Source organism: Indicator indicator, chromosome 22 (genome assembly GCF_027791375.1).
Source record: "Indicator indicator isolate 239-I01 chromosome 22, UM_Iind_1.1, whole genome shotgun sequence".
Taxonomy (NCBI): Eukaryota; Metazoa; Chordata; class Aves; order Piciformes; family Indicatoridae; genus Indicator; species Indicator indicator.
In genome coordinates, this window is record NC_072031.1 from 670,206 (window position 1) to 697,424 (window position 27,219).

At 42.9% G+C, this 27,219-nt stretch overlaps 1 protein-coding gene across 1 annotated transcript in view; it reads left to right on the forward strand.

The window, feature by feature from the left end:
* Positions 1-27,013, forward strand: part of KATNIP (katanin interacting protein) — a 78,738-nt gene extending 51,725 nt beyond the window's left edge. Inside the window, exons 16-25 of the mRNA XM_054391228.1 lie at positions 157-334; positions 2,798-2,963; positions 13,841-13,998; positions 14,300-14,364; positions 14,863-14,973; positions 17,149-17,288; positions 20,575-20,676; positions 22,224-22,384; positions 25,498-25,586; positions 26,958-27,013. Coding sequence (XP_054247203.1) covers positions 157-334; positions 2,798-2,963; positions 13,841-13,998; positions 14,300-14,364; positions 14,863-14,973; positions 17,149-17,288; positions 20,575-20,676; positions 22,224-22,384; positions 25,498-25,586; positions 26,958-27,013 — 1,226 coding nt within the window. The remainder of the gene's footprint in view (positions 1-156; positions 335-2,797; positions 2,964-13,840; positions 13,999-14,299; positions 14,365-14,862; positions 14,974-17,148; positions 17,289-20,574; positions 20,677-22,223; positions 22,385-25,497; positions 25,587-26,957) is intronic.
* Positions 27,014-27,219: the final 206 nt, after the last annotated feature.

The window sequence follows — 27,219 nt, forward strand, 5'->3', positions numbered from 1 at the left end:
CAAGCAGGAAGTACCCAAGTGCAGCATATGAAGTTATTTCCTCTAACCAAGATGCACATACTGCTGATCCTTGGGGCTTGCATGCGTGCTCACATTGGCTGCTTCCTTCCAATCAGTATGGACATGGATGTTTTGTATCTATATTCTTTCATGTAGGTCTGCAGCTGAATTTTACCATGACCTGGGGAGACTCTCATTACCTTGGCCTGACAGGACTTGAAGTGATAGGAAAGAATGGTCAGACATTAAAAATAACTACACAACAGATTTCTGCTTCACCCCAAGACTTAAACGATCTTCCAGAGTACACAGGAGATTCCAGAACACTGGCAAAGTAAGTAGCAGAAGAATTGGAATGGCCAAGCCTTTTTTGCAGGGCTCTTTTTGATGTTTTTTACTTTGTGCCTGTTGTTTCCACCAACAGTTTTGGAGTTTATCAATTTTAGATGCCTCTTCCATCAAACTGTAGGAAAGTGACAGAGTGCTAGAAGCCTGGATTATGGTAACACATGTTAACATGCACATGGTTTTCATACCATCACTGCTCATTCTTGGATTTCACAAACTACCCAGGAACAGCTTGTTGGAGAAACATGAATGAGATGTTTCCAAAAGCTGGGCTTTTGAGTTAGGAGATGGCAACATGCCTGGTTGATATCTCTGCTAAGGACTTTCCAGGCAGAAGTGTGGGTGTTGTATAGCATCTGTCCATGCATATGCAAGGATATTCATACAGGATTTATGGAGAAGTGTGAGAATGTATTAGGGAATGGCACAAATAGATGCCATTCTTTTGGCAGTTCTGCAGCTTTTTTTTTTTTTTTCACTAATTCCAGGAAAGTTTTATTCATTGACAAGTTGAGTTCCTCAGATGAACTTGTACTTCCTCAATGGTAGCAATACAGAAATCATAGGCTACAGGTCTGGAGAGGACTTGGCAGTTGGTTATTAGTGAAGCTGGAGCCTGTTGTTTCTGAGTCATAGCTCCATTTTAAAGGGTATCTTCAGCTGTAACCCTGTCCTCTGGCATGTTGATGGCCTTGGGAGTATGCTTAGAAGTTAGGACTTCTCTTTGCAGTCTTTGCTGAGTCTTCCTTAGAATGTTGTTTATCTCCATGCATGCTAACTCTGCTCCTGGTGACTCCTCTAATCTAATACAGATGTCAGGCCTGCTTGTATGGAACTCTATGGTTCTTTTTTGTGTGAGAAGCTCTTCTGTAGGAATCAAGATCTAAGAAATCTTCCCATGAGAGCCCCTGTGATAAAGAGATTCTGGTGGCAGAGCCTCTCCATACCTTACCATGATGGACCCAGATGCAAAGAATCCATTTAGCTTTCTGTTGGTGTCTCATCTATGAATACTTTTGGTCATCTGTTCATCCTACAGAATCTCTGGCAGGCTTTCTGCTTCCAGTGGAGCTGAGGAATTTTATTTATGGTACCTTTTGCTTGCTAGTCCTCACACTTTTTTTTTTTTTTTTTTTTTTGCCTGTGCATAGGCATTTATTCTTCCAGACTTTATGATCCTATCAGTTTAGGGGGATTTGATCATGTATTTGGTTGAAAGGTGGCTTGTAATAACTTTCTTCATTCTCTTTCTCAGCCAGGCTGGCTTTGATTTTTCAAGTCCACTCTCTTTCTAATGTCTTTCTTAGTCAGTGAGGTGCATTTGTTCTGTGCTTCCAGGATAACAGTTCCTGATATTCTCTCTGCCATGCACAATGATTTTATTTTGTTGCTCCTTCTGTTTATGGTTTGGATTTTGGATTCTTGTAATTATTTTTTTTAACATATTTCATAGTTTTTCTTCAGAACTTTTTCAGGCACAAGAAACAGGAGCTTTAATGGCTTTTGGTATTTCTGTAAGTATATTGAATTTGAGCACGCTATTGTGGTGTTTGGAATAGGTCCTGTGTACTGTTCAGGATGAAGTCAAGGATTATAGCTACTCTCCTGGGCTCCCTAATCAGTTCCTCTGTGAAAGAGTCATTACTGAAATCTTTTTCTTTAAGGATCTGCCAAGCCTGACCCTCACTCTTCCATTAAACTTCAAAATAAATAGTAAGTACACGGGGCAGAGTACCAAAGTCATTACAGTGGACAATTAGTTCATGTTCTCCTTCACTCCATCTTTGTACGCTGCAGTTTGTGGCAGAAGAATGTTGTCAAGATTCCAAAATGAGGAAATAATGGAATTAACTTTATCTAGCCAGCCTGAAGTCTGTGCTCTTGTGAGGATGCACTGTCATGCTGCTAGAAAGCTTTGTGAAAACTGGGCCTGTTTCTGACTGTGGGCATGAAGAAGGATGGGAACAAACTCTGCCTATTCTCTGGGTCTCTCCAGCTGCCATCCAGCTCGCTGTAGGATTCAGAGGAGTTGTGTTGGCATAGTAACACACTGCAGAGTGCCAGATAGACTGGGTTAGCCATGGCACTCTATTAATAACTTAGATTGAGGTTTGCCCTTGGCCATCTCGGTGCAAAGGTAGCTGAGCTTTCCTTTCCCTGTCTCTGTCCACACAGGGGAAAAATTAAGGATTTTTCTGGTTTTCCTCGAATGGACTCGATTAAAGGACATCCTGATCTTTCTCTCCTCACTGTCTCTAATTCAACCATTGCAGATCATTTTTGATGCTTGCTGTGCTTTTTAAATGCATACACATTGGGCACAATGAGCCCTGGAAGGTGGAAGTGCCATCTAGAAAAGAAACCCTAACACCTTTAATGCCTGGTTCTCAGGAGTAAAGCAAGCTTTTCCTTTTCTTTTTTTGCAGCTAATGGATTTTTCTCTTTGTAGGTTAATAGATGGGACTAATATCACAGTGGAGGATGACCATATGTGGCTCATTCCCTTCTCTTTTGGAGAAGATCATCTGCTCACCATCCATTTTGATAAAATTGAAAGCATTGCAGGGCTTCGCTTTTGGAACTATAATAAATCTCCTGAGGATACCTATAGAGGGGTAAGTAAAAGAAAAGGAGCACTGCCAGCAAAATATACAGCAGTGCATTGGAAAATTGGTACTGTGATGAATGAATATAGCTGCCTTAATGGAACACCATAAATCTTTCTGGATTGTCTGAGGCTGAATTCTGTGGCGGGCGTAATGCATTTCTGTCTCCACAAACAGCAAACATTGAAAAAAAGCCAGAGATGCTTTAAAGAAATTTTCACAGCTGATTTTTCCAAGAGACACCTACCATAGCACATATAATTTTCAAGATCTATGGTGGTGAAGTGGTATCCTCTCCTTATCTGGTGTTTAGGGCTACCATATGATTATTTCCTGGGAATGATAGAATGGGGCTGTTTATCCAAGTGAAATTGTGTTTAGTTAAGTTCCAGAAGGTCAGTCAATCAGTACTTCTTTTTGCAAGAATCACAGAACCCTAGAATGGCTCAGGTTGGAAGGGACCTCAGAGATCATCTACTCCTACCCCCCTGCCATGGTCAGGGACACCTCTCAACTAGACTTGGCAGCTCAAGGCCTCATCCAGTTTGTTCTTGAACATCCCCAGGGAGGAGGCATCCACAACCTCCCTGGGCAGCCTATTCCATAGTCCCATCACCCTCATACTGAAGAACTTCCTAAGATCCAGTCTAACCCTGCTCTCCCTCAACTTCAAACCATTCCTCCTCGTTCTCTTGCTAGACATCTTTATGAAATAAAGTCCCTCTCCAGCCTTCCTGTGTTCAGGTATTGGAAGGCACCTCTAAGGTCCCTTCAGAATCAAATCTTCAGCAGGCTGAACAACCCATAGCATACTTCCTCTTTTCTTTTTCCTTGTGGCATGTTTTATATTTTATATCTTTTTCAATATTGAATTCTCAGACTGGGCTGGCAGTTGGAACTTGTTGGAGATGATGTTGCATCTTTCTGGCACTCTGAGTGTGTCGGTGTGAGCTGAAATTCCCCCCCCACCAACAATAACCAGGCTAGCTCAGTCTGGAAGCAAATGAAAAGCTGTATTTACAAGCAGAGTCTAAAATCTACAATGAAATGCAATGAATATGTACAAATATACAAAATTCACGACATTCACAAATATATACAATCAACAGAAAAGCACAACCGATCTCCCTTTGCTTCCCCCCAAGGGGACTCTCCCAAAGGGGCCTCTCTCTCCCAGGAGCTTCCCCCCCAGACCCCCCTGGACAGAGAAGCAGAGTTAGTTAAGCAGAAAATTGTTAACTTAGCTGCCAAGGTCAGTGTGTTATCTTCAGCCAGAAGAGAAGAAGAAACAGCAGCCAGACAGCCCAGCAACTGCCCCCACTGCCGAACGCAGAATGTGCAGAATGCCTACTTTGTTTTGGGTAATAGTTCTTAAACATTTCTATCTATCCAATGGAAGTGTTTAGAACAATCGTTATTTTGCTTTCTTACACCCAATAGTGACTTATTTACATTCTTTCACTTTCTCTGTTCTGAACTTTGCAAGGAAAAATTAAAAAGACAGTTTCAAACCATCACAGTCCACCCCTTCTAAACAATTCCATTGGCTGCTACTATCATTTATCTAATCTAAAATAATATCTACAACAATAGGTGAATAAAGACCATAGTCCATTCCGGCTATCTCAGATGTAGATGATTCAAAAGAGTCAAATCACAGGAAAAACAGCAAACAGCTTGTTTCCTCGTAGATGGAGCGAAGAAAGGAACAGGGACTCTCAGGTGACTCAGGGCTCTCAGGGTTCGTGCACCGTAGATCTCATGAACTCTCCTCTTGGGCGCGATGCTGTATCTGCGCAACACTCTGAATTTAACCTCTTTCAGCCAAAGTTAGATTTCTTTGTGGAATACACTGAATTTCACCATTTTCTTGCATCACCCAATAGGTGTGACCAGGACCTTCAGCAGAAACCACCCCTCGGACAGGTTTGGCCTCTCCTGAAGGAGGAAATACCCAAACAGTTTTGCCTAACAGATTCTTTTCTCTGATAACAGGAACTCTATCACCTTCTTCCTTTCGCAACAAATCTGATTGGGCAGGTCCAGCTCGATTCACTGAACCTCTACTATTCACCAACCAGGTTGCTTGTGCTAAATGTTTCTCCCAGTTTTTCAAAGATCCACCCCCCATGGCTTTGAGAGTGGTTTTCAGCAAACCGTTGTAGCGTTCAATCTTCCCTGCAGCTGGTGCATAGTAGGGAATGTGGAATATCCACTCGATGCCGTGCTCTTTGGCCCAGTTTTTTACAAGATTGTTCTTGAAGTGAGTTCCGTTGTCTGACTCAATCCTCTCTGGAGTTCCGTGTCTCCACAGGATTTGTCTCTCCAGGCCAAGAATGGTGTTACGTGCAGTTGCATGAGGAACTGGATAAGTTTCCAGCCATCCAGTGCTCGCCTCTACCATAGTCAGCACATACTGCTTACCAGATCGAGAACGAGGTAGAGTGATGTAGTCAATCTGCCAGGCTTCACCATACTTGTACTTGGACCATCGGTCACCGTACCACAAGGGCTTGATCCGCTTTGCCTGCTTAATAGCAGCACAAATGTCACAGTCATGGATGACTTGTGTGATAGCATCCATGGAAATGTCAATGGATCTGTCACGAGCCCATCGGTAGGTTGCATCTCTGCCTTGATGTCCTGACGAGTCATGGGCCCACCGAGCTAAGAACAGCTCACCTCGGTGTTTCCAGTCAAGATCAGGATCAGGATCAGAGTTTGTGTCCACCTGGGAAACTCTTGCAGCTAGATCTGCCTGATGGTTGTGTTGTTGTTCCTCAGTAGCTTTGCTCTTAGGAATGTGAGCATCGATGTGTCTCACTTTCACTGGGATTCTCTCAATGCGAGCAGCAATGTCTTGCCACAGATCTGCAGCCCAGATTGGCTTTCCTTTCCTCTGCCAGCCATTCTTCTTCCAGTCTTTCAGCCAACCCCACAAGGTATTGGCTACCATCCACGAGTTGGTGTAGAGATAAAGCTTTGGCCATCTCTCACGTTCAGCTATGTTAAGAGCTAGCTGGACAGCTTTTACCTCTGCGAATTGACTGGATTCTCCTTCTCCATCTCTCACTTCTGCAACTCTGCGCGTTGGGCTCCACACTGCAGATTTCCATCTCCGCTTGTTCCCAACAAGACGACAGGAACCGTCTGTGAACAAAGCATATCTCTTTTCATCATCAGACAGATCACTGTAAGGAGGAGCTTCCTCAGCACGAGTTACTCTCTCCTCTGGAGGTTTAGCACAGCTTGTGCCTTCTGGCCAGTTTGTGATCACCTCCACCAAACCAGGCCTTTCGAGATTTCCCATTCGAGCTCGCTGTGTTATCAGAGCCATCCACTTAGACCAGGTAGCATCTGTTGCATGATGTGGTGAAGAACCTTTGCCTTTGAACATCCAATTCAGAACTGGCAATCTAGGAGCTAGAAGAAGTTGTGACTCAGTTCCAATCACTTCAGAAGCAGCTTTCACTCCTTCATAAGCAGCTAAAATCTCTTTCTCTGTTGGAGTGTAGTTTGCCTCTGAGCCTCTGTAGCCACGACCCCAGAAACCAAGAGGACGTCCTCGTGTCTCCCCTGGAGCTCTTTGCCATAAGCACCAGGTTGGACCATTGTCACTCGCAGCTGTGTACAGAATGTTCTTAATGTCTGGACCAGTTCGGACAGGTCCCAGACCCATCGCTTGGACTACCTCTCGCTTGATCTGGTCAAAGGCTGCTTGTTGCTCAGGACCCCATTGGAAACTGTTTCTCTTTCGAGTCACATCATATAGAGGTTTCACAATCTGACTGTATCCAGGAATGTGCAGTCTCCAAAATCCCACTATGCCTAGGAAGCGCAGAGTTTCTTTCTTGTTGATGGGATTTGCCATGGTGGAGACTCTGTTTATCACATCCATTGGGATGTGACGGCGACCATCTTGCCACCGCACTCCCAGAAACTGGATTTCCCTGGCAGGTCCTTTCACCTTGTCTCGCTTGATAGCGAAACCAGCTTGCAAGAGAATGTCAAGGATTTTGTTACCTTTCTCGAAGACTTCTTCAGCAGTCTCACCCCAGACGATGATGTCATCGATGAACTGAATGTGTTCTGGAGCTCCACCTTTCTCCAAAGCATCATGGATCACTGCATGGCAGATGGTTGAACTGTGAATCCACCCCTGGGGCAAACGATTGAATGTGTACTGAATGCCTCTCCAGGTGAAAGCAAACTGAGGCCTGCATTCCTCTGCTATGGGAATAGAGAAGAAAGCATTAGCAATGTCTATGGTAGCATACCATTTGGCCTGTTGGATTGCAGCTCATATTGGAGTTCCATCATGCCTGGCACAGCTGCACTCATGGGTGGAGTTACTTCATTCAAGGCACGAAAATCAACTGTCAGATGCCACTCTCCATTCTGCTTTCTCACAGGCCAGACTGGACTGTTGAAAGGTGAATGAGTTTTGCTGATGACCTTCTGACTCTCCAACTGACGAATCAAGTTTTGAATGGGCACCAAAGAGTCACGGTTGGTTCTGTATTGTCTGTGATGCACAGTTTGAGAAGCAACCGGCAGCTTTACATCCTCTATCTCATGTTGTCCCACAACTGCAGATTCATCTGAAAGCTCAGGTCTAATGGACAACTTCAATTTTCCTCCATCAATTTCTACAGTTGCTATTCCAAAAGCCCATTTGTAACCCTTAGGGTCTTTAAAACGCCCTTCTCTCAGAAAGTCAATTCCCAAAATACAAGGTGCATTAGGACCTGTTACAATAGTATGTTTCTTCCACTGCTTCCCAGTTAAACTTATGTCAACCTCTATCTTAAACAACTCTTGAGATCCACCAGTGACTCCCTGAATAGTTATAGATTCTCCCCCTTGATAATTTGATGGTATTATGGTGCACTGAGCTCCTGTGTCAACCAAGGCCCTGTACTTCTGAAATTTTGAAGTGCCAGGCCACTGGATGTACACATCCCAATAGATTCTGTTATCTCCATTATCCCTTACCTCCCCCTGGCGGAAGGCAGGGCACCCCTAATGGTGGGGATTACCTCCACATGTACAGCTGGCACAACGTCCAGCACCAGAATTAGGATCACTGTTGGAGCTATCAGAGTTGTTCTGGGAAACTGAGGAAGCGACAGCTACCCTCCTGGTATTGCTACCTCGGGATCTGCCCCTCTGCAGCTCCCGTAACCTCTTGAAAAGATCAGAAGTTGGTTGACCATCCCATCTGTTCATGTTCTCACCAAACTGATCACGCAGAGTTATCCAGATACTGCCACGTGATTGCCTCTGCTGTCTGTTTTGGTTTGACCTATTCTGGAATGGCCTTCTTGGAGCACGTCTGTTCCTAACAGCTGAAACTTGTATCCATCTGGAGGAAGAGGAATTAGAATCATCCCCCTTCATCAAGTTGGATATGGAGGTTTTAAGTTCCTCCTTCAGCTCTTTCATGCAATTCTTCATTTCTCCAGACAAAGTTTCAATGGCTGAAACCAAAGAAGTACGTGCAAGACTATCCTCCAACTGCCTCATTTGGTCAGTGAAATGGCCAACAGTGGGAGGTGCTCCACCATAATTTCTTGCCACAATCCTGCTTGCCAGAATAGTGGCATAATTAGGAGGAGCAAGCTTAATGAGCTTTTTGGCAAGGCCTGTTCCAACAGGAATTTCATCAGGATTCAGAGTCTTATGATCTCCATACATTACTTCTCTCACAGCAAACTCTCTCAGACGCTTGATTCCCTCAGCTATTGTGGTCCAAGGCTTAGGGTTCCATGGTAAATCATCTCTGCTGGGGTACCTCAGCAGGACTGCCAGTAGGAGGCGTGCCCACAGAGAAACTTTACCAATGCACTTGCCTAGGTGCCTGTCTATGCCTGTATCCTTTGAGAGCATCCCCAACTGAGAGGCCGACTTGTCGCCTACCACCAATGCTGGGGCTCCCATATCAAAACACCTGGCAAGCCAAGACAGGACTGGCTCGTTATCTCCTCTGATGTAATCCTTCCTCACATGTCTAATTTCCTGTCTGGGTGCATTAGCTGACTGTATGTCATCCTCATCATCATCATCATCATCATCATCCTGAGGTCGCTGTCCCCATAATCCTATTTTAATCCTCCGTTGAATTTCTTTGAGTTCAGAGGCACTACCAGCAGTTGCTAATCTACCAGGGTCTACATCCTGACCTACATCTCCATCATCCATGTGGGGTCTCAAGAGGTCTACCAGAGTTTTAAGGCTAACCCTCTCTTCCTCATCAGAAGGATCTTTCTTAACAGAGGGACCCTGAGTAGAAGGACCCTCATCTCCATCTGCACCATCTCCTGCAGCATCTGCATCTCCTTTACGCTTTCTGGTTACAGTGGCCACCAAATTTACTGGCTTGGTTTTCACATTCACAGCAGAGTTGGAAGAGCAAGTAGCCTTATGTCTTTCTTGATCACAGTGCTATCAGTAGCCATATGATTATTCCAAGAAGCAACAAATTTAAGATTAAGGCTAGCACAAGATATCTAGGGTACCACTGGTTACAAAGACCCTCTGTAGTTGTAAGAGGAGTAACAAACTCATATGTGTCTGCTAGCAGATCCATAGTTGAGTTACCATAGCTTCTTAGCCCAATAAGACCATAACAGAATTCACCAACATTCAGTAACTTGTTCTTAACCCAAAGAAACGACTTATATGCCACGTATCTCACAATCTTGTCTATCATGCAGGAAACAGCCCATCTGTAAACAATCACACTGATAACAGAGGAAATAAAATTACTCAAAATCCAAAACAGCTTCATTTTGCTTCCTAATCTGAGCAGAAATAAATCAAACAAGCAATCGAGCCCCGAGTTGGAGCGCCAAAAATAAAAAGTGTGTCGGTGTGAGCTGAAATTCCCCCCCCACCAACAATAACCAGGCTAGCTCAGTCTGGAAGCAAATGAAAAGCTGTATTTACAAGCAGAGTCTAAAATCTACAATGAAATGCAATGAATATGTACAAATATACAAAATTCACGACATTCACATATATATACAATCAACAGAAAAAGCACAACCGATCTCCCTTTGCTTCCCCCCAAGGGGACCCTCCCAAAGGGGCCTCTCTCTCCCAGGAGCTTCCCCCCCAGACCCCCCTGGACAGAGAAGCAGAGTTAGTTAAGCAGAAAATTGTTAACTTAGCTGCCAAGGTCAGTGTGTTATCTTCAGCCAGAAGAGAAGAAGAAACAGCAGCCAGACAGCCCAGCAACTGCCCCCACTGCAGAACGCAGAATGTGCCGAGTGCCTACTTTGTTTTGGGTAATAGTTCTTAAACATTTCTATCTATCCAATGGAAGTGTTTAGAACAATCGTTATTTTGCTTTCTTACACCCAATAGTGACTTATTTACATTCTTTCACTTTCTCTGTTATGAACTTTGCAAGGAAAAATTAAAAAGACAGTTTCAAACCATCACACTGAGTCTGGCTGTGCCTCATGTCCCTGGTTTTTCTCAGAGCAAGACATTCACTTGTACTGATAATGAAGACATAGTTGCTGTTCACTGCACAGAAAGTTTATGAATCCATTTGTTTCCAGATTTTCCCCTTCACATACCACTGCTGCGTTCTTCGTTTCCAAACTCAGTCAACAAATAGGAAATTGTTGGCATGCATTAAGCCAGAGAGAGACAGGACAAAGAGGATCAGCAAAGTTCTAGCCAAGATTCTGCCAAAAAGTCCAGAATTGGAGTTGGAGGCATGGATCCCTCATAGAACTGGGCAAGATAGGGGCAAAAGTAGTGCAAGTGCTTCTTTGTGTAATACCTTCCAGGAATTGCTTTAATAAATGTGTGAAGAGGAGTTCCCTGATTGAATATCAGCATGTGGGGTTGTTGAGTGCCAAAGACTCCCCCAGGGCTAGAGCAGTAGATCTTCCATTACAACTGATCAGAGATTTTAACATACAGCTCCTGATCTTGTCATATATTGCCTTAACCTGACATGATTGATGCATGGGAGGATTGAGGAGCAGGCTGAGCTCACCATCTAAACATCCACCCTGGGGCAGATCCAGGGATTATAGTAAGATCTGTTACTTAGTTTATATGGTTCAGCATGAGGGGAGGAGTTCTTCCCTGTGAGGGTGGTACAGCTCTGGGACATTCTGCACTGGTAGGAGACAAAGTCCAGAGCAACTTCATTTAGCTTTGCAGCCTTCTCTGCTCTGAGCCAGAGCTGTGATTGGAGACATGAAAGAATCCCTTCCAACCTTAATCTCTCTTGATTCAGTGGACAAAATACAACATGATGAGCAGGAGCTGTGTCTGGAGACATGCAGGAATCCCTTCCAGCCTAAATCTCTCTGGTTCAGTGGACAAAATACAACATGAGGAACTCTCTTAAACTGGTGCTGTGGAATGTTTTCTGCTGCAATTGTATGCTTAGGCAGAGCAAGGGAAAAAAGTTGAAACATGGATTTTAATACCAAATGAACTCCTTATATGTGTGTCTCAGTTGTTAAGGGAAAGAAAAATAGTCAAATCCCTATAATCTAACATGGAATTGGGACTTTGAAAGCCAAAGCAAGAAAAAAAGAAAAGTTCAGTTTCACCGTAGGTAGGTAGGTACAAAAAAGAGAGGGGTTTGATCCAGTATGCATGCAGGTGGCTCACCTGTAAGTCTCATAGCAGTTAGTGGGTACAGTTTAAATGCCTCAGTTCTGTAAAATGATAAATTATCTGGAAACCTGAAGATGGAAGGGATCTGCAGGGCCACAGTGAAGAGGCTTCAGACTGTAAACCTCAGGCATCGTGACATCTGTCTCCTGCAGTATTTCTGTTCCTTCGAAGAAGCAGTCCCTGGGTATGAGATCTAATGATTTGTTAGGCAGCTGTGGACTGGTGGATTCTATTCCCAGCTTTAGTACAAGGGGGGAATGGCAGTGAACTGTCAAAATGAAGCCTTGTGTGCTATTTCCAGCCTGATGAAAAATCACCTCCTGAAAGCTTTGTTATGCCATTTGTAAAATGCTCTGTGTGATGGTTGAGTGCCTTCTCAGATGATGAACATTACTTAGAAATGAAGGCTGGAAAGGGCACATAAATATAAGCAGCTGTGGTATAATAGGTAAGATTTAATCTCTATGTCTCTAGACTTCCCATTCAATACATGTTTCCTAAACTAAAGTGTATCTCAGTGGATTTTTTTTTTTTTTACTTCCTCTCCTTAGCATGGCAAACTGATTCAGCTGGAAAGTAACATGCAGAAGAGTCTCTGATCTGAAAAAGGACATTTCCTTTCTTTATTTCCAAGATGAAAATGAAACCAGAAATAGTTATTTCTCCATACTTGGTACTCATACAAACATCCCCCTCTGGTTAATCTGAGTACATCCTCTAGTCTGGCACAAAACCTGAGGTTTTCAGATCAAGAAATGTCTGTGAAATAAACCCCCAACATCTTCCTGAAAGTCCTTTGCCTTTGGGATATTGCCTGTATAACTTCCTGAAATTGTAATTGAATGCAAAAATCATTTAGAGATGGAAAAAGTGAAAACTGGGATGAATTTCAGGTCACCAATAACACGTAGGCTTTGCATAATGCTCTGAATGTTTCCAAGTTCATCTCAGTTAGACACCTGAAGTGAGAATTTGAGCTCTAGATACTGCCTATATATTTTTAATGGAAATGCTGATAATGAAAACTCAGTATTTGCATACAAACCTAAGTTAACCTCAAAGTATACAGCAGGCAGGGTAAAAACTGAAGAGTAGAAAACTGACTCACATTCCCTTTAGACTAAATTAAGTAATTTGTTAATTGTTTTGGTCCAGTCCATTAATCAGCAAGCTTTAATTATAGCGCCAGGTATAAGGCCACCTTGTCATCTTATACAGGTATCATTGAATTGTTCTGTTTGGGGTCATTTACACAACCCCAGACGGTGCTCATGGGGGAGAGTGAGGAGGCTCCTGCATCACCTGAATACTTATGACTGAATGATTTAATCTTTCAGAGGTTGTGTAAGATGTGCCTGCATCTGTGATGTGGAAAAGGCTGAGTTCTGCCTGGTATGGGTACCTCTTCTTTATTCATATGCCCTTGGGTTACATACAGCACTGCTTGGTAGATGAGTTTGCATGGTCCTGGAAAAGTCCAAGTGGCAGCTGCCACAATGACAAATGGGGAAGTGCAGGCTCTCTGTAAATGCAGCCCGCAAGAGAGTCTGCTTGAGGGAGAGCAGCAGCTTATGTGGTTCCTTAGAGGCTGGCTTCAGGCCTGATCTAGCAGTGGGTTCAGGTGCATGATAGCTCTGCCTCCTCAGATCACCTTTATGGTATATGCTGACTTGGAAGCCCAGCCTCTCCCCTTCTGTTGGTGGGCGTCTGTAGTACTGAAAGCTCAGGAATCATACAACTGTAGAATCCTTTAGGTTGGCAAAGGCCATTAGCATAGAATCCACCACTAAACCATGCCCCTCAGCACCACATCTTGCTGTCTTTTTCGATCCTTCCAAGGATGGTGACTCCACCACTTCCCAGGGCCTCCTGTTAGAGGTCTTGACAACCCATCTGGAGAAGAAGGGAAGCTTCAGTTTGCTGAAATCTAGTGAGATGCAGTAATTGCAGCACCTCTGCAACACTTTTTTTTTTCGGTTGCCTTTTTTCCCCAACTCCTCACCTCTCCCATCCCCATCAATGTCAGCTATGATGCTCTGAATTGCACACTGTGGGTTGCAACTGGTGTCTGCTGGTTGAGGCTTCCTCTTGGCAAAGGCTGCCATTTCATAGAGGAATGGAATAAATGTAACAAAATTTTTGTCTTTATTTCAGCACCTGAAGTGGTTTAAGGTATTTTGGATCTGGTTTATTTTATGTCATGTCTTGTAATCTCACACTCTGTTATTTTACACAAGGCTAAGGTAGTCCATGTGTTGCTGGATGGTCACAGCATCTCCCCACCAGAAGGCTTTCTTATCCGCAAGGGACCAGGCAACTGCCATTTTGACTTTGCTCAAGAAATTCTCTTCCTTGACTACCTGCAGCCCCAGCTGATTAATAAAGTGCAAAGGAGGTAAAGTAGGCTGGTTTTACTCTCTACGCCTTAATTTCTCTTTACTGTTCAGTGTTCTTTCATATTCTTTGCTGAAGCAATTGTATGAGGCACCTGGATGAAAATAAGCACTGAGAGCAAAATGTTTCGTTTACTCTTAGCTTCAGACTGTTAAGCAGAGATCAGAGGACAAATCTAGTCCAGAAATGCAAGCCCCAGTTTATGGAGACTTAGTTCTGTGGGTTTGTTCTCTTGATTTGTGAATGAGCTAAAGGTACATAAAGAAAATATTGAAGCTGTTTTGTCTTGTGTTTTTTGGCAGACCTGGGGCAAAGAGAATGGAACAAGCCAGTATGGACTATGAAGCACCCTTAATGCCATGTGGTTGTATCCTTCTCTGTTACTTTCTTACTTGGCATGTAGAATATTGTAGAGTTATAGACTGTGGTTATGAGTCCTGAGGATTTTGATTCTAACTATTTCTGGGACATTAACAAGATACCAAGAATATGATAAAGGCTTCCATTAAATATGAATTAAGAATAAATGAGCTATGAATTCAGTAGTTCTTCATCTGATGGAATAAACACATACATGTGAACATCTACACATGTAAGCATACACAGACTTTTGCTTAGTTGTACCACCTGCTGATGCTCATTTGTGTGTATTAGCAGTGAACTCCTTGTCTTGAAAGGAAATTGTTCAATGAGGTTTAAGACATAGTGAAGTCGGAAGTGAAAAACAGATGATTGGGGTTTTTTTCCCCTCTTCTGAACTGCAAATAGGAGTGTATGACATTGAGATGTGAAGCTGCAAATGAAGTAGTCTGTTAGGACAAAGTATCAGTATCAACATTTTCCTTAACAGCTTTTTACTTTTTAGTTGTTTTCCAGTTTCAGCTTCTGACAAGTTGGGGTGATCCATACTACATTGGTTTGAATGGACTTGAGTTATTCAATGAACATGGAGGCCAAATCCTGCTCACTGAAAGCAGTATCCTTCCACAGAGCAAGCACCTCTAGCCCTTCCAGATACACAGTTTGCTGCCTGGCAAATGATCATATGGCATCATTTGCTGCTGCTTCCAAATTGCCAGTTGATCCTGTGTCATTCCTCTGTTTGTATATCTCTGCGTTGTGATACTTGTTATGTTTTGATGTCTTCTGTATACTTCCAGAACATTTCTTCTCTGAATGGGGTGCACCAACAAAGCAGGACAAGGTTAGAGAAGGGAAGGCTTAAGCAGGAAGGATATGGTATTTTTTGCTATCAACATTTATTTCTTCTGTGATATGGAAGGAGCAGAATGTTTGATGAGCTATAAATTCCTAAAAAAAAAAGGGTTCAGTTCATCTTTCATTGTGCAACAAGAAACACAGAACTCTTGGTCTGGAGCTTTGGGCTATTCTAGGCTCCTGGTCGAGTCACAAAGGTAAAGGCTGAGACTTTGATTCAGCATTCCCTGGGCAACCAACAGAGGGAAGGAAGGACATGTTTGAAAGATTCATAGTCATCAAGGTTACACTTGGGTGCTCTGTATCAGCTAAAGTCTCTTAGGAGCTGAAAGCTTCACACCCCAGTGTATAATTCATGTAGTTCAGTCACTTGCAAGAAACAGTTTCTTAGCCAAGTAGAAAGGATTAAAAGCATGGATGCTGGTGAATTGTGTGTCTCTGAGGATCATTCTTGCCTAATAAATAGAGGCTACAATGAAAAAGGTAGTGAAGGTTTTTTTCTGGAGTGCTGTTTTTATTTGTATCTTGCATGATACATGATGAACCTGAAACATTCATAATGGAGAAGCAGCATTTTGAAATGGAAAAGTGGTAACAGATTTTTTTTAAGAGCAAGGGTTTTGAACTTCACTTTCAGTGAGTGTGTCTCTACCTGGCAGTGTATTGTACTAGAAAGACACCTCAGCTGCTTTTGAAGGATGGCCTGTTTCTGCCCTGCAGTGGAACTGCTTAGATATATTAGGATCCCCAAAAGAGGATATTTGTCTTAGTGTGGTACTAAATGTGGTAATTTAGTGCTGAGTCTGGAGCAAGCTTTTCTTAAACAGCTGAGGCATTGCTGTGTTATTCCTTAAATTCTAAGTACTTACAGACTCAGGCCTTTTAGAAGACAAGGGGAAATTACTAGGGATTTGTAATTCTGAAGACAGTGCCATCTATCCAAGTTCCTTTGCATATCTTTAACACAGGTTTATTTCTAACATAAACGTTCTCTTATGGAGAAAATGTGATTACTTAGAAAGCTTGTTCAAAAGAAGGTTTAATCTTTCCCTCTCAAAGAACTGAAAGAAGGCTTTCATAGAATGAGAGAACAGTTTGGGTTGGAAAAGACCCATAGAGTCCAACCATTCTCTAACAGTACCAAGTCTGGTGCTAAACCATGGCCCTCAGCACCACATCTCTGCCTCTTTTAAACACCTCCAGGGAATTCAGCCATCTCCCTGGGGAGCCTGTTGCAGTGTTTGAGACCCCTTTCAGTGGAGAAGTTCTTTTAATCTCCAACCTAAACCTCTCCTGCTGCAACTTGAGGCCATTTCCTCTTGTGCTATGTCACTTGTTATAAGGGAAAGAGACTGACCCCCACCTCACTCCAACCTCCTTTCATGGAGTTGGAGAGAACCAGAAGGTCTACCTCCAGCCTGCTCTTCTCCAGGTTAACCTATCCCAGTTCCCCAGTTCTTTATCAGTTACAGCTTTTTATCCCTAACAAAACTTAATCTAAGGGATGACTACCTCCTGCAAGGGTACTTTCCTTGAGCTGTGTTTCATATGAAGAGTTTTCACAGGTTCATGCTAAAAAATATGGGACTTTGTCACAAAAAAAGCTGGGAAATGCCTATTCTTCATAAGGGAAACTTATTGATTTAGTCATAAATCCATATTTGACAATAAATTAAATGCAACTAATTCATTTATTTCTGTTTTAAAAATGATTTTGAATGCCAGGATCTGTAAGGGTTACTCTCTTTCTAAAAATGAGCCCAAATTTCCTAAGCTACCTGTGGGAAATACTTGGAGTATTTTTAAGTTTGACTGCTGTGGTGGCCAATATTTGCTCATGGAATCTGGAAGACCAAACGTGAACTTTTAAATTTGGTGTTTCTGAAATATCCTCTTTCTGGTTGTTTACCCTTAAAGGTTTTTTTTTTTTCAGATATTGCTGCTTTTCCAGACAGTGTCAACATTTTAGAAGATGTATCTGGAGATGTCCGAACTCCAGACAAACTAATAGACAGAGTGAATGACACGATTGATGGCAGACACATGTGGCTTGCACCAATCCTTCCTGGTTTGGTACAGTTCCCATTTTAATTACATTTTAGTGATGTGCATAAATGTATCATAGAAGCCTAGAATGGCTCACGTTGGAAGGGTCCTTAAAGATCATCTGCTCCAAGTTCACCACTGTGGGCAGGGACACCTCTGAACTAGACTCAGCTGCTCAAGGCCTCATCCAGCCTGGCCTTGGACACCCCCAGGGAGGAAGCAGCCACAGAGTTCTCACCACCCTCGTACTGCAGAACTTCTTCCTAAGCTCAAGTCTATCCCTGCTCTCCCTCAGCCTCAAACCATTTCCCCTTGTCCTGTTGCTAGACACCCTTATGGAAAGTCCCTCTGCAGCCTTCCTGTAGGATCCCTTCAGGTACTGGAAGGCAGCTCTAAGGTCCCCCTGGAGTCTTCTCCAGGCTGAACACCCCCAGCTTCCTCAGCCTGTCCTGATGTAGCAGAGGTGCTTCAGCCCTTGGATCATCTTTGTGGCCCTTCTCTGGATTCACTCCACCAACTCTGTGTCCTTATTCTGTGGACACCAGAACTGGATGCAGTATTGGAGGTGGGGTCTCAGTAGAGCAGAGTGAAGAAGCAGAATCCTCTCTCTCGGCCTGCTGGCCACAGTCCTCTTGCTGCAGCCCAGCACACAGCTGCCTTCTGGGCTGCATGAGGGCACTGCTGGCTCATGGTCAGCTTCTCATCAATCAACACTCCCAAGTCTCTTTCTTTAAGGCTACTCTCAACCCACCCTGCACCCAGCCTGGATCTGTGCCTGGCGTTAGCCCTACCTGTAGCTAGAAGCATAAAGGAAAGGGGAAGCATACAGAATGTGGAGATTGATTTTAATATTAGTAACTGATGTGAAATCACTGCCTTTGAGTAGTTCTTTTCATTCCCGTTTTTCTTCACTGCATGAATAGCAGCAGCAGAGATTTCCCAGGTTTTTCATCTCCTCCTGTCTCCATGGTGCAACAGCAGAAGAATTTCCAAGGCTAGCATAGATGTGTTTTCAGTTACTATTATAAAGATACTGACAAAGGAGTTTAATATGCGTGTTTTCAGCAACAAACACCTTGCAAACAGCCCCTGACTGGCACCTGGAATTTATTTTTTTACAAAAAGCAGTGAATGCTGCTCCAGCAGTGAGAATTACTTTAATCTCATTATCTGTGTGAATTAAAATTCATAAATTAGGTATGGCAGACTCAGTATTGTGTATCCTGAGGCCCCAGGTGATTCAGCCCTTTGAGAAGCCCCATGTTTAAAATATGGGGTATCAAATATCTCAACAAGAAAAGTGGCTAAACTTTGATCTGAGTTCTGACTTTGCTTTGGGGAAGGAAAGTTTTTATGGTCTGTTCTGGACATCATTAAGCTGTGTTTGTTTCTTAGGAGAGGAAGAATTTCAAAAGTAACCCAAATGTAAACCTGATGTGTGGCATGTTGGAGCTTACTGGATGGGAAAAATCTTTACTCCTAGAATCCACGAATGGTTTACATTGGAAGGGACCTCAGAGATCATCTACTCCAACCTCCCTGCCATGGGCAGGGATGCCTCTCAGCTAGACTTGGCTGCTCAAGGCCTCATCCAACCTGGCCTTGAATACCTCTATGGAGAAGACATCCACAGCCTCCCTGGGCAGCCTGTTCCAGTGTCTCACCACCCTTATACTTAAGAACTTCTTCTTAAGATCTGGTCTCTCATCTTCAAGCCATTCCTCATTGTCTTGTTGTTAGACACCCTCATGAAAAGTCTCTCTCCAGCCTTCCTGTAGGATCCTTTCTGGTATTGGAAGGCAACTCTAAGGTCCCCTTGGAGTCTTCTCCAGGCTGTACAGCCCCAGGTCCCTCAGCCTACCCTCATAGCAGAGGTGTATGTTGCAGTTATTCATTAGAATATCAAAAGCAGAGACTTAAGTCAATTTGGAAAATGCTTTGTATATCATTATAAGTTATAATGCAGTAGGTCTAATTAAGATGAAGCTTTTAAGTATCCTTTGCATTTCTTAGGAAAATTGAAGGTCTGTGTAATGCTTGGAATTCCTGGTGTGTAGATCTCACATCTAGAATCCTGGTCATTGCTTGCTGGGATGCTCAGACAACCATCTCATGTCCTTCTAAAAGACATACTTGCAGAGGCTGTTTCCTTTTGGCAAAGAGGAACATAACAGTACCTGGAGTCGTAGCCCAGATGCAACTCTGCTTTGTGGTGTTACTTCTGACACCAAAATACTGTAGAAGAACATAAGAAAGCAGGAGGGAAGAGTAACCAATTTAGTGGCACTTTGTGTCCTTAAACTGTAGCAAATTCCATCTTTTCAAGATCCACATGATACTCTTCTCTCTTCCATCTTCCATGGTACAGTTATACAGCCAGGAAGTGCAAATGGATTAAGAAATCAACTTAGGCATCATCATCCTCTGCAGTTGGGATGCTGAACCAAAGCCTATGTATATTTCCTCATTGCTAGGCTGCTTTCAGACATGCTGCTTGCCTGGAAAGCTGAATCAACTCTTTGGCGTATTAGAAGGTTTGAAAGCTTGAAGGGAATCTTATATATAACCTTTCTTTCCCTTTCTAAATATCTTTTCCTTCCCAATTCTGAAAGTGGTTTTGTCTTTGGCAGCTCTATCACTGCTGTAAGTACAAGGTCAATTCTTTGTTCCCCTCTTCCTGATTGTCATTGCTGCTGATCATTTGCTGTGAGACTACCAGTTGCTATTGGAGGCTGTGCCCAAATTGTGTCCTGGGAAACCACAGATAGAAACATTTCTATTGATCACATCTAACCTTTCTTTAATCAGTTAAAAAAATGCAGAGTGATTTAATGCAACTAACAATATCTGCTCCAGTGCATCAAAGGATTAAACTTCAAAGGATGCTGGAGATGAAATTTAAGATATGTTGGCCTGTGGTTGATCTGGTGGCTCATAAAAGGAATGGCATAGAATTAACTGTAACAGGCAAGATTGGTTTCTACAGCCTAATCTTTGGTCTTAACATCTTGACATTAATGTCACTGAAAGCAGAATGAGCAGTCCCTCCATCTCTGTTTAGCAAGCAGCTGGAGAATTGTCAGGTGTAGCTGTCACCATCTGATGAGTTCCCCCTCTATTGGAGAAGGCAGCTCTGGGGCAAAGACAACAGCTGTGAATTGTCGACAGCGATGATAGCTGAACTTAAATCCTTTGCATCACTTTTCTGTCCTCTAGTTAGATCCCTTTAAATATGGACCTCTTTTGATCCAACATGCATGAGAATTCCATTTCTTTGGGGAATCTGTGCTGTTAATTTAATTCTCTTTTACAGGTGAATAGGGTTTATGTCATTTTCGATGTACCTACCACTGTGTCAATGATCAAGTTGTGGAATTATGCCAAAACACCTCAGAGAGGCGTGAAGGAATTCGGTGTAAGTAATCTTTGTACATATGTTGTATGTTCCCCCGAGCCAGCCTGCTTGATTTGTGCACTTGTTTTCACAGCTTACTGAAGTGTGAGTCCATCTTATCTCCAAGGATGGGATTCATCTCGTTTAACTCTGCGTTTAGGATTAAAATGACGCATCTGTGCCAGTCATCTGTCCTCCCCTTTCTTGTCCAGGGAAAGAACAGTTCCTCTGATTTCTATCTTAGATATAGGATTATATCTAAGGTATAGCCAGGGGGGGTTGGTCTCTTCTCCCAGGCAACCAGCACCAGAACAAGAGGACACAGTCTCAAGCTGCACCAGGGGAAGTTTAGGCTTGAGGTGAGGAGAAAGTTCTTCACGGAGAGAGTTGTTAGACATTGGAATGTGCTGCCCAGGGAGGTGGTGGAGTCACCATCCCTGGAGGTGTTCAAGAGGGGATTGGACGTGGCACTTGGTGACATGGTTTAGTTGTCATGAGGTCCTGGGTGGCAGGTTGGACTTTGATGATCCTTGAGGTCTTTTCCAACCTTATTGATTCTGTGATTCTGTGATGATGCTTTCCTGTTTCCACTGACCATAGAGCCGCTCTGGAAGACTGTTTTAAACTAGAAACCAAGTTTAAGACAGCTGAAGTGAGATTCATCAATTCCTAGATTTAGGAGTGATTCACTCCAGTTAATAGAATGGCAATTATGAAACATGAAATACATTTTTAATTATACCTGCCTGAAAGCTGCATTTGCAAACATCAGTGAGAAGACAGAAACTTGTAAAAAGCAATGAAATGTCAAAACTCAGCAGCAAATAGGAATGGAAATTTTAAGGAACAAAAGCTAAAGTAATGAGTAGGCTTGTGAAACAAATAGGGGCAAAATGATTTCCAGTGAATTCACTGAATGTTAGGGACTGGAAGGGACCTTGAAAGATCATCCAGTCCAACCCCCTTGCCAGAGCAGGAGCATCTGGAGCAGATCACACAGAAACACATCTAGGTGGGTTTTGAATATCTCCAGAAAGTGAGACTCCACAACCCCCTGGGCAGCCTGTTCCAGTGTTCTGTCACACTCACAGTGAAAAATTTTTTCTTCATGTTTCCAGGGAACTTCCTGTGCTTCAACTTCCACCCATTGCCCCTTGTCCTGTCATTGGGCATCACTGAGCAGAGCCTTGCTCCATCCTCTTGGCACTCACCCTTTACATCTTTATAAACATGAATGAGGTCACCCCTTAGTCTCCTCCTCTCTAAGCTAAAGAGCCCTCAGTTCCCTCAGTCTCTGCTCGTAAGGAGGTCTGCACTGGACTCTTTCAAGCAGTTCCCTGAGGTCCTTCTTGAACTGAGGGGCCCAGAACTGGACACAATATTCCAGATGCAGCCTTACCAGGGCAGAATAGAGGTGGAGGAGAAGCTCTCTTGATCTTCTAACCTCAGCCCTCCTGTTCTACCCCAGAATGGCATTGGCCTTCTTGGCCACAAGAGCACATTGAATTGATATAAACCAATTCCTGACTTCTAAATGTTTTGTTTGTTTGTGCCTTGAATATCTTCAGCTTCTGGTGGATGACTTGCTTGTCTACAATGGGATTCTGGATATGGTGAGCCATGTCGTGTCAGGCATCCTTCCAACCTGCGACCCAGTGGTTCCCTATCACACCATTCTCTTTACAGATGATGAGAAGATTTGCCATCAGGAGAAAAGAACTGTTATTAGGTAGGTGAATGGATGTTAATTGGAAGAAAGAACCTTGTTTTCTAAAGATGTTTTGATGTGCCTGGTGTCAGCAGGATGTATACTGCTGGTGAAAATTCCTATCCGAAGCATACTCAGCCTCACTTGATGAGAAGTAACCTCTAGCTTTTTAGATACTAGCACCAAATTACCAGCTTTATTAGTAAGCATTTTTTAGCACTTACTGGGATTCCTGATTCACATTTACATCTGTTTTCATGGAAACCTATAGTAATAAACACTAAAGAAAGAAATTAGACTTCCTAAGAGAGGAGTTAATAAATCCTAATGCTATTACTCTGGGTGGAGGGGGCAGAAATTAGGATGTTAATGAAAAAGAACCAAACATCAAAGTAAAGAAAAGAATGTCTGATTTGGCACAGATTCCTAATGAAGGAACCAGAATTCTACTTGTCTTGGTTTTAAGGAGTGAGACAGGAGCCTGTTCCAGTGCTCTGTCACCCTCACTGTAAAGAAGTTTTTCCTCATGTTGAGGTGAAATCTTCTATGTTCTGGTTTGAACCTGTTGTTCCTTGTCTTATCACTGCGAACCACTCATCCAGCCCTGGGTCTTGGAGGTCTTCTTGTGGCTTTTAAAGGCATCCAGCCTCAAACCATAACATTATTCTTTTGTAAACTTTCTGAAATAATACATTTCTGAAATGAGAAATGGGTTGCACTCAGAGGAATGCCACTTTGAAACCAACAAGTTGTCAGTCTTCACAGAAGAGAGGATGAAAAGCAGTTAAAAATGTAGTCACGTTTAGAATGCCAGCAGTGACAGGGTCTAAAACCCCAGCCCCTAACAAGGAAAATAAAGATTGAAAGAATGCTTTCTTTTAAATGAGATGGAAAAGTTGAAAAATGAAAAGCTTCTAGAAATAAACACAGTTTTCTGCATTGCATAGCTAGCAAACACGATGTCTTGGACACAAAAAAGGTGACAGTTTTCTCTTGTGAAATGGGACATGATTGGTTCAGAAGAATATTCAAATATTTAGAAAGAAATGGAAGGAATGTAAGCTGTCCTGCTGAAGAGCAGCAGCTCACATTTGCCTATGGAATTTATTTTCCTCTGTTTCTCTCTAAGATATTGCTGTTGGCCACTGGTGCTGGCAGGTGTTGAAATAAACTGGTGGTGTTTGGCTGTATTGCATTAGACTTGTGTCAGGTGCTTTTGTACAAGTGGCTGTGTTGTTGTGGTCAGATTTGGAGGTATACAATTTTTCAAGGGAGAAAGTTTCATTTCAGTAAAAGTCCTGAGGAGTTTTGAGTCTTGTTTCAGTGGGATATATAATGGAAGAGGAGAAATGACCCTTTCAGAGATTCACAGAACGGCTCAGGTTGGAAGGGACTGCAGAGATCATCTACTCCAACCTCCCTGCCATGGGCAGGGACACCTCTTCATTAGACTTGGCTGCCTAAGGCCTCATCCAACCTGGCCTTGGACACTCCCAGGGAGGAGGAATCCACAAGCTCCTGGGCAGCCTATTCCAGAGTCTCACCATCCTCATACTGAAGAACTTCTTCCTAAGATCCAGTCTGAACCTCCCCTCCCTCAGCTTCAAACCATTCCCCCTTGTCCTGTCTGTAGACACCATCCAGCCTTTCCTAGGATCTCTTTAGGTATTGGAAGGCAGCTGTCAGGTCCCCCCAGAGTTTTGTCTTTTCCAGGCTGAACACCCCCAGCTCCCTCAGCCTGCCCTCATAGCAGAGGTGCTGCAGCCCTTGGATCGTCTTTGTGGCCTTTTCTGGACTCACTCCAACAGCTGTGTGTCATTCTGCTGGGGACACCAGAAATGGAGGCAGGATTGGAGATGGGGTCTCAGCAGAGCAGAGTCAAGGGGCAGAATCCCCTCTCTTGCCCTGCTGTATGTTTCTGTGGGTTAAGTTGTTTGATTGGAAGCAGAGTAGCAGAAATTGTAACCATGGCTGTATTTCCAAGACACATATCCTTTGATTTAGTTTGAGGAAGGGTACACTTTGGGTACACACACTCAAACACACACACACAGAGTTTTCCAGTCAAGAACATGCTGAATCTTTTCTAGACTCATGTGCAGGAGCTTTCTTGGTCTTTCTTCTTGACTTATTTTTCAATCTTTTCCTGTTTTTCACCTACTAGCCTACTGAAATCTTGGGTGCTTCAGCACTAGAAGACAAAACCCTTACTGCCTGCTAGATAATATCCCTCCACTGAAAAAGTGCTCCTGAGCTCACATCTATTATTAATTCCGATTTTGGCCTATTGCCTTTTGTGTGTCACTGCTTGATATTTTTATGAAGCCTGAACTTGAGTCTGGTATTATCAACAAGAGCATAAGTTATGATTTACATCAGTATTGGTTCCCCTGAGAGTTTGAGACCTTTTTCTCCAGAAGTAGAAGCAGATATTGTGCAGGATTTGGAGAGGAATGAAAAAGAAACTATTTTTTTCCTTTTTTTCCTCTTTTTTTCCCCCCGAAGGCTTGGATGTTTTGTTTTGGTCTGTGTGAAAAAGGAGATGTTTTTAGCCATGTTTTCTTTTAACTTCCCATTCAGCTCACTTCCCCTCCCTGCCCCCCCCACCTTGTAATTTGTTTAATTTAGTTTAACTTTGAAGTTATTCCTTCTTTCCCCCCAAAGAAACTGTTCAAATTTTGCAGCAGCCTGCAAGCAAAGCTTGTCACAGTAAATGAAGTTTGTTTAGTTCATCAAAATTTCAAACAGTGCTGTCTTGATGTCACAAACCTGTGTTAAGTTCTGTAGAGGGATTTTTCCTGCCTTCTTTGTGCAGCACTGATTTAAAAATCTCACTTTGGCTAATGTGGTTCAAGCTGTGTAGGCAGGAAAGAAAATTGTAGAGTGACTATGATATTTATATTTGTGTGTATGCCTGAATGAGTGCAGCTAATTAAAGCTGGCAAGAAGTCCTTCAGGTGGATGCAAACAGAATGCCTTTCCCTTCTTGCTAGTTTCAGGTGCTGTGGCTGTGCTTCCCAGCTTTGTTTAGCCTCCAGGACCTAAATAACTTCTTTGGTAACCTTTTCCATGACTCTTGCAACTTAACACAAGGTTGATTGTTTTGGCTATTGTACTGCTTTTAATCTTTTCAGCAATCATGTGGGAGATCAGGATGTACGAATGATGAATGAAAATGAGGTTGTCACCAACAGCAAAAAGAAGCAGGTTGTGGCTGATCCAGGTTAGTTCTGTCTTCTACATTGTCCTTCTGCTCACTTTCCACAGATACTATGGATAATGAACATTGCTTCAGGCCTAAGCTGGTAAAAATGGGGAGATTTGCTTCTCTTCTGTATATTTTGCTCTGCTTTTTCTATCATAGGAAGGCAAACCAGGAATCTCATACTCTGGTGGGTTTTTGTTGTACATCTAAATCTGGAAGTAGATTATATAAATCAAAGACATACAAACATAGCTTATACTAATACATACACAGAAGTCCTGAGGAAAGAAACTGAAGATAAACTGAAAACTGATGTTAATTCTGCAGGTTCTTAGATAGCTTTTGGAATAAAAGGCTCATTGCATCCCCACTGGCCTTTGAAAGCAGCATTAGGGATGATGTGCTTCTGTCTCAGAATAAGCTGCTTGTTTCACCTCAAGCAAATCCAAAATCACAATTAAGTATAACAAGGGGAAAACCATGTTGACTTTTTTTCTCCCATTGTCTTTCTGGTTGGTCTTTTCTCTTACGAAGGGATAATTAAAAAGACAACCTCTTTTTTTTTTTCCCTCCCCAAGGAGAAAGAGTAGATTGTATTTATAGTCTGAAGAGTCCCAGTCATTCATTGTAAATTACTCTGAATAGCTCCCTAAATACATTATAAATTCTCAGCCAAGCTGATACAGTCATGATTGGTTTTCTCTCCTGTGCATGACACTTTCTCCAATTAGTTCCTCTAGAAAGTGTTATAGAAATCATTTGATGGCTTTTAATAACAGTTCTGGAGGAGAAGGATTTGAAGTGCCATTGCTTGTACAAATACAGTTTCAGAGTTAGTAGGGTATTAGCTCTGACTGGGGCACAAGTGTTTGGAACATCTCTGTGCCTGTTGTAATGACATCCCAGGTTCCAGTGCAGACGTGCCCTATGCCCAGTACAGAATAGCTGGCACTGCCATGACCATCTCTTGTCCAAGCAGAAAGGGCACAGAATGCCTCTGAAGCCAGCAGTTGAGGGTTGCTTATTGCCATCTATCCCCTGTCTCCTCTTTAGCCCTTGCTGATATCAGCCACAGTGGTTGATAACACAGATTTATAGAATGGTTTGGGTTGGAGCAGACCTCAGGGAGTCCCTTCTTGAGGGAGAGTCAAACCTCCTCAGAAGAGTGTCAGCATTGTGTTCAGTCCACACTACACAGGAAAGTGATCCCATGGGACTGAAAGAATTGGCAGCATTCACCTTCAGTGCAAGAAATCTTCCTGATAAGAGCAGCTTTGCTTTCATTCTGGGATGGAAAGAGAAAGGGCTGTGTTTCTTCCTCATTTTAGTGTGTGGCTTCACTGTTCCTCCAGGTGCAGTCTTAAACCATCACTTTCTTTTCCTTTACAGCTTTACGTCCAAAAACCTGCATATCTGAAAAAGGGCTGCAGAGGAGGAAGAGATAACAAGGGAGTGTGGTTGGAAAGTCCTGACTGCATCCAGGCCTAATTAACTGCAATCTATATCTCCAAGATATTCATCATCCAAACAGAAGATTTTCCATGTCCTCTGCTGCTGAACCCGTTCCTGTCTTAAGAGAGGAAGGCTTATTTGCTACAGTAATGCAGTTTAAAGCACACATTGAGTTAATTGGGTTTTTCTTAATTGTCAT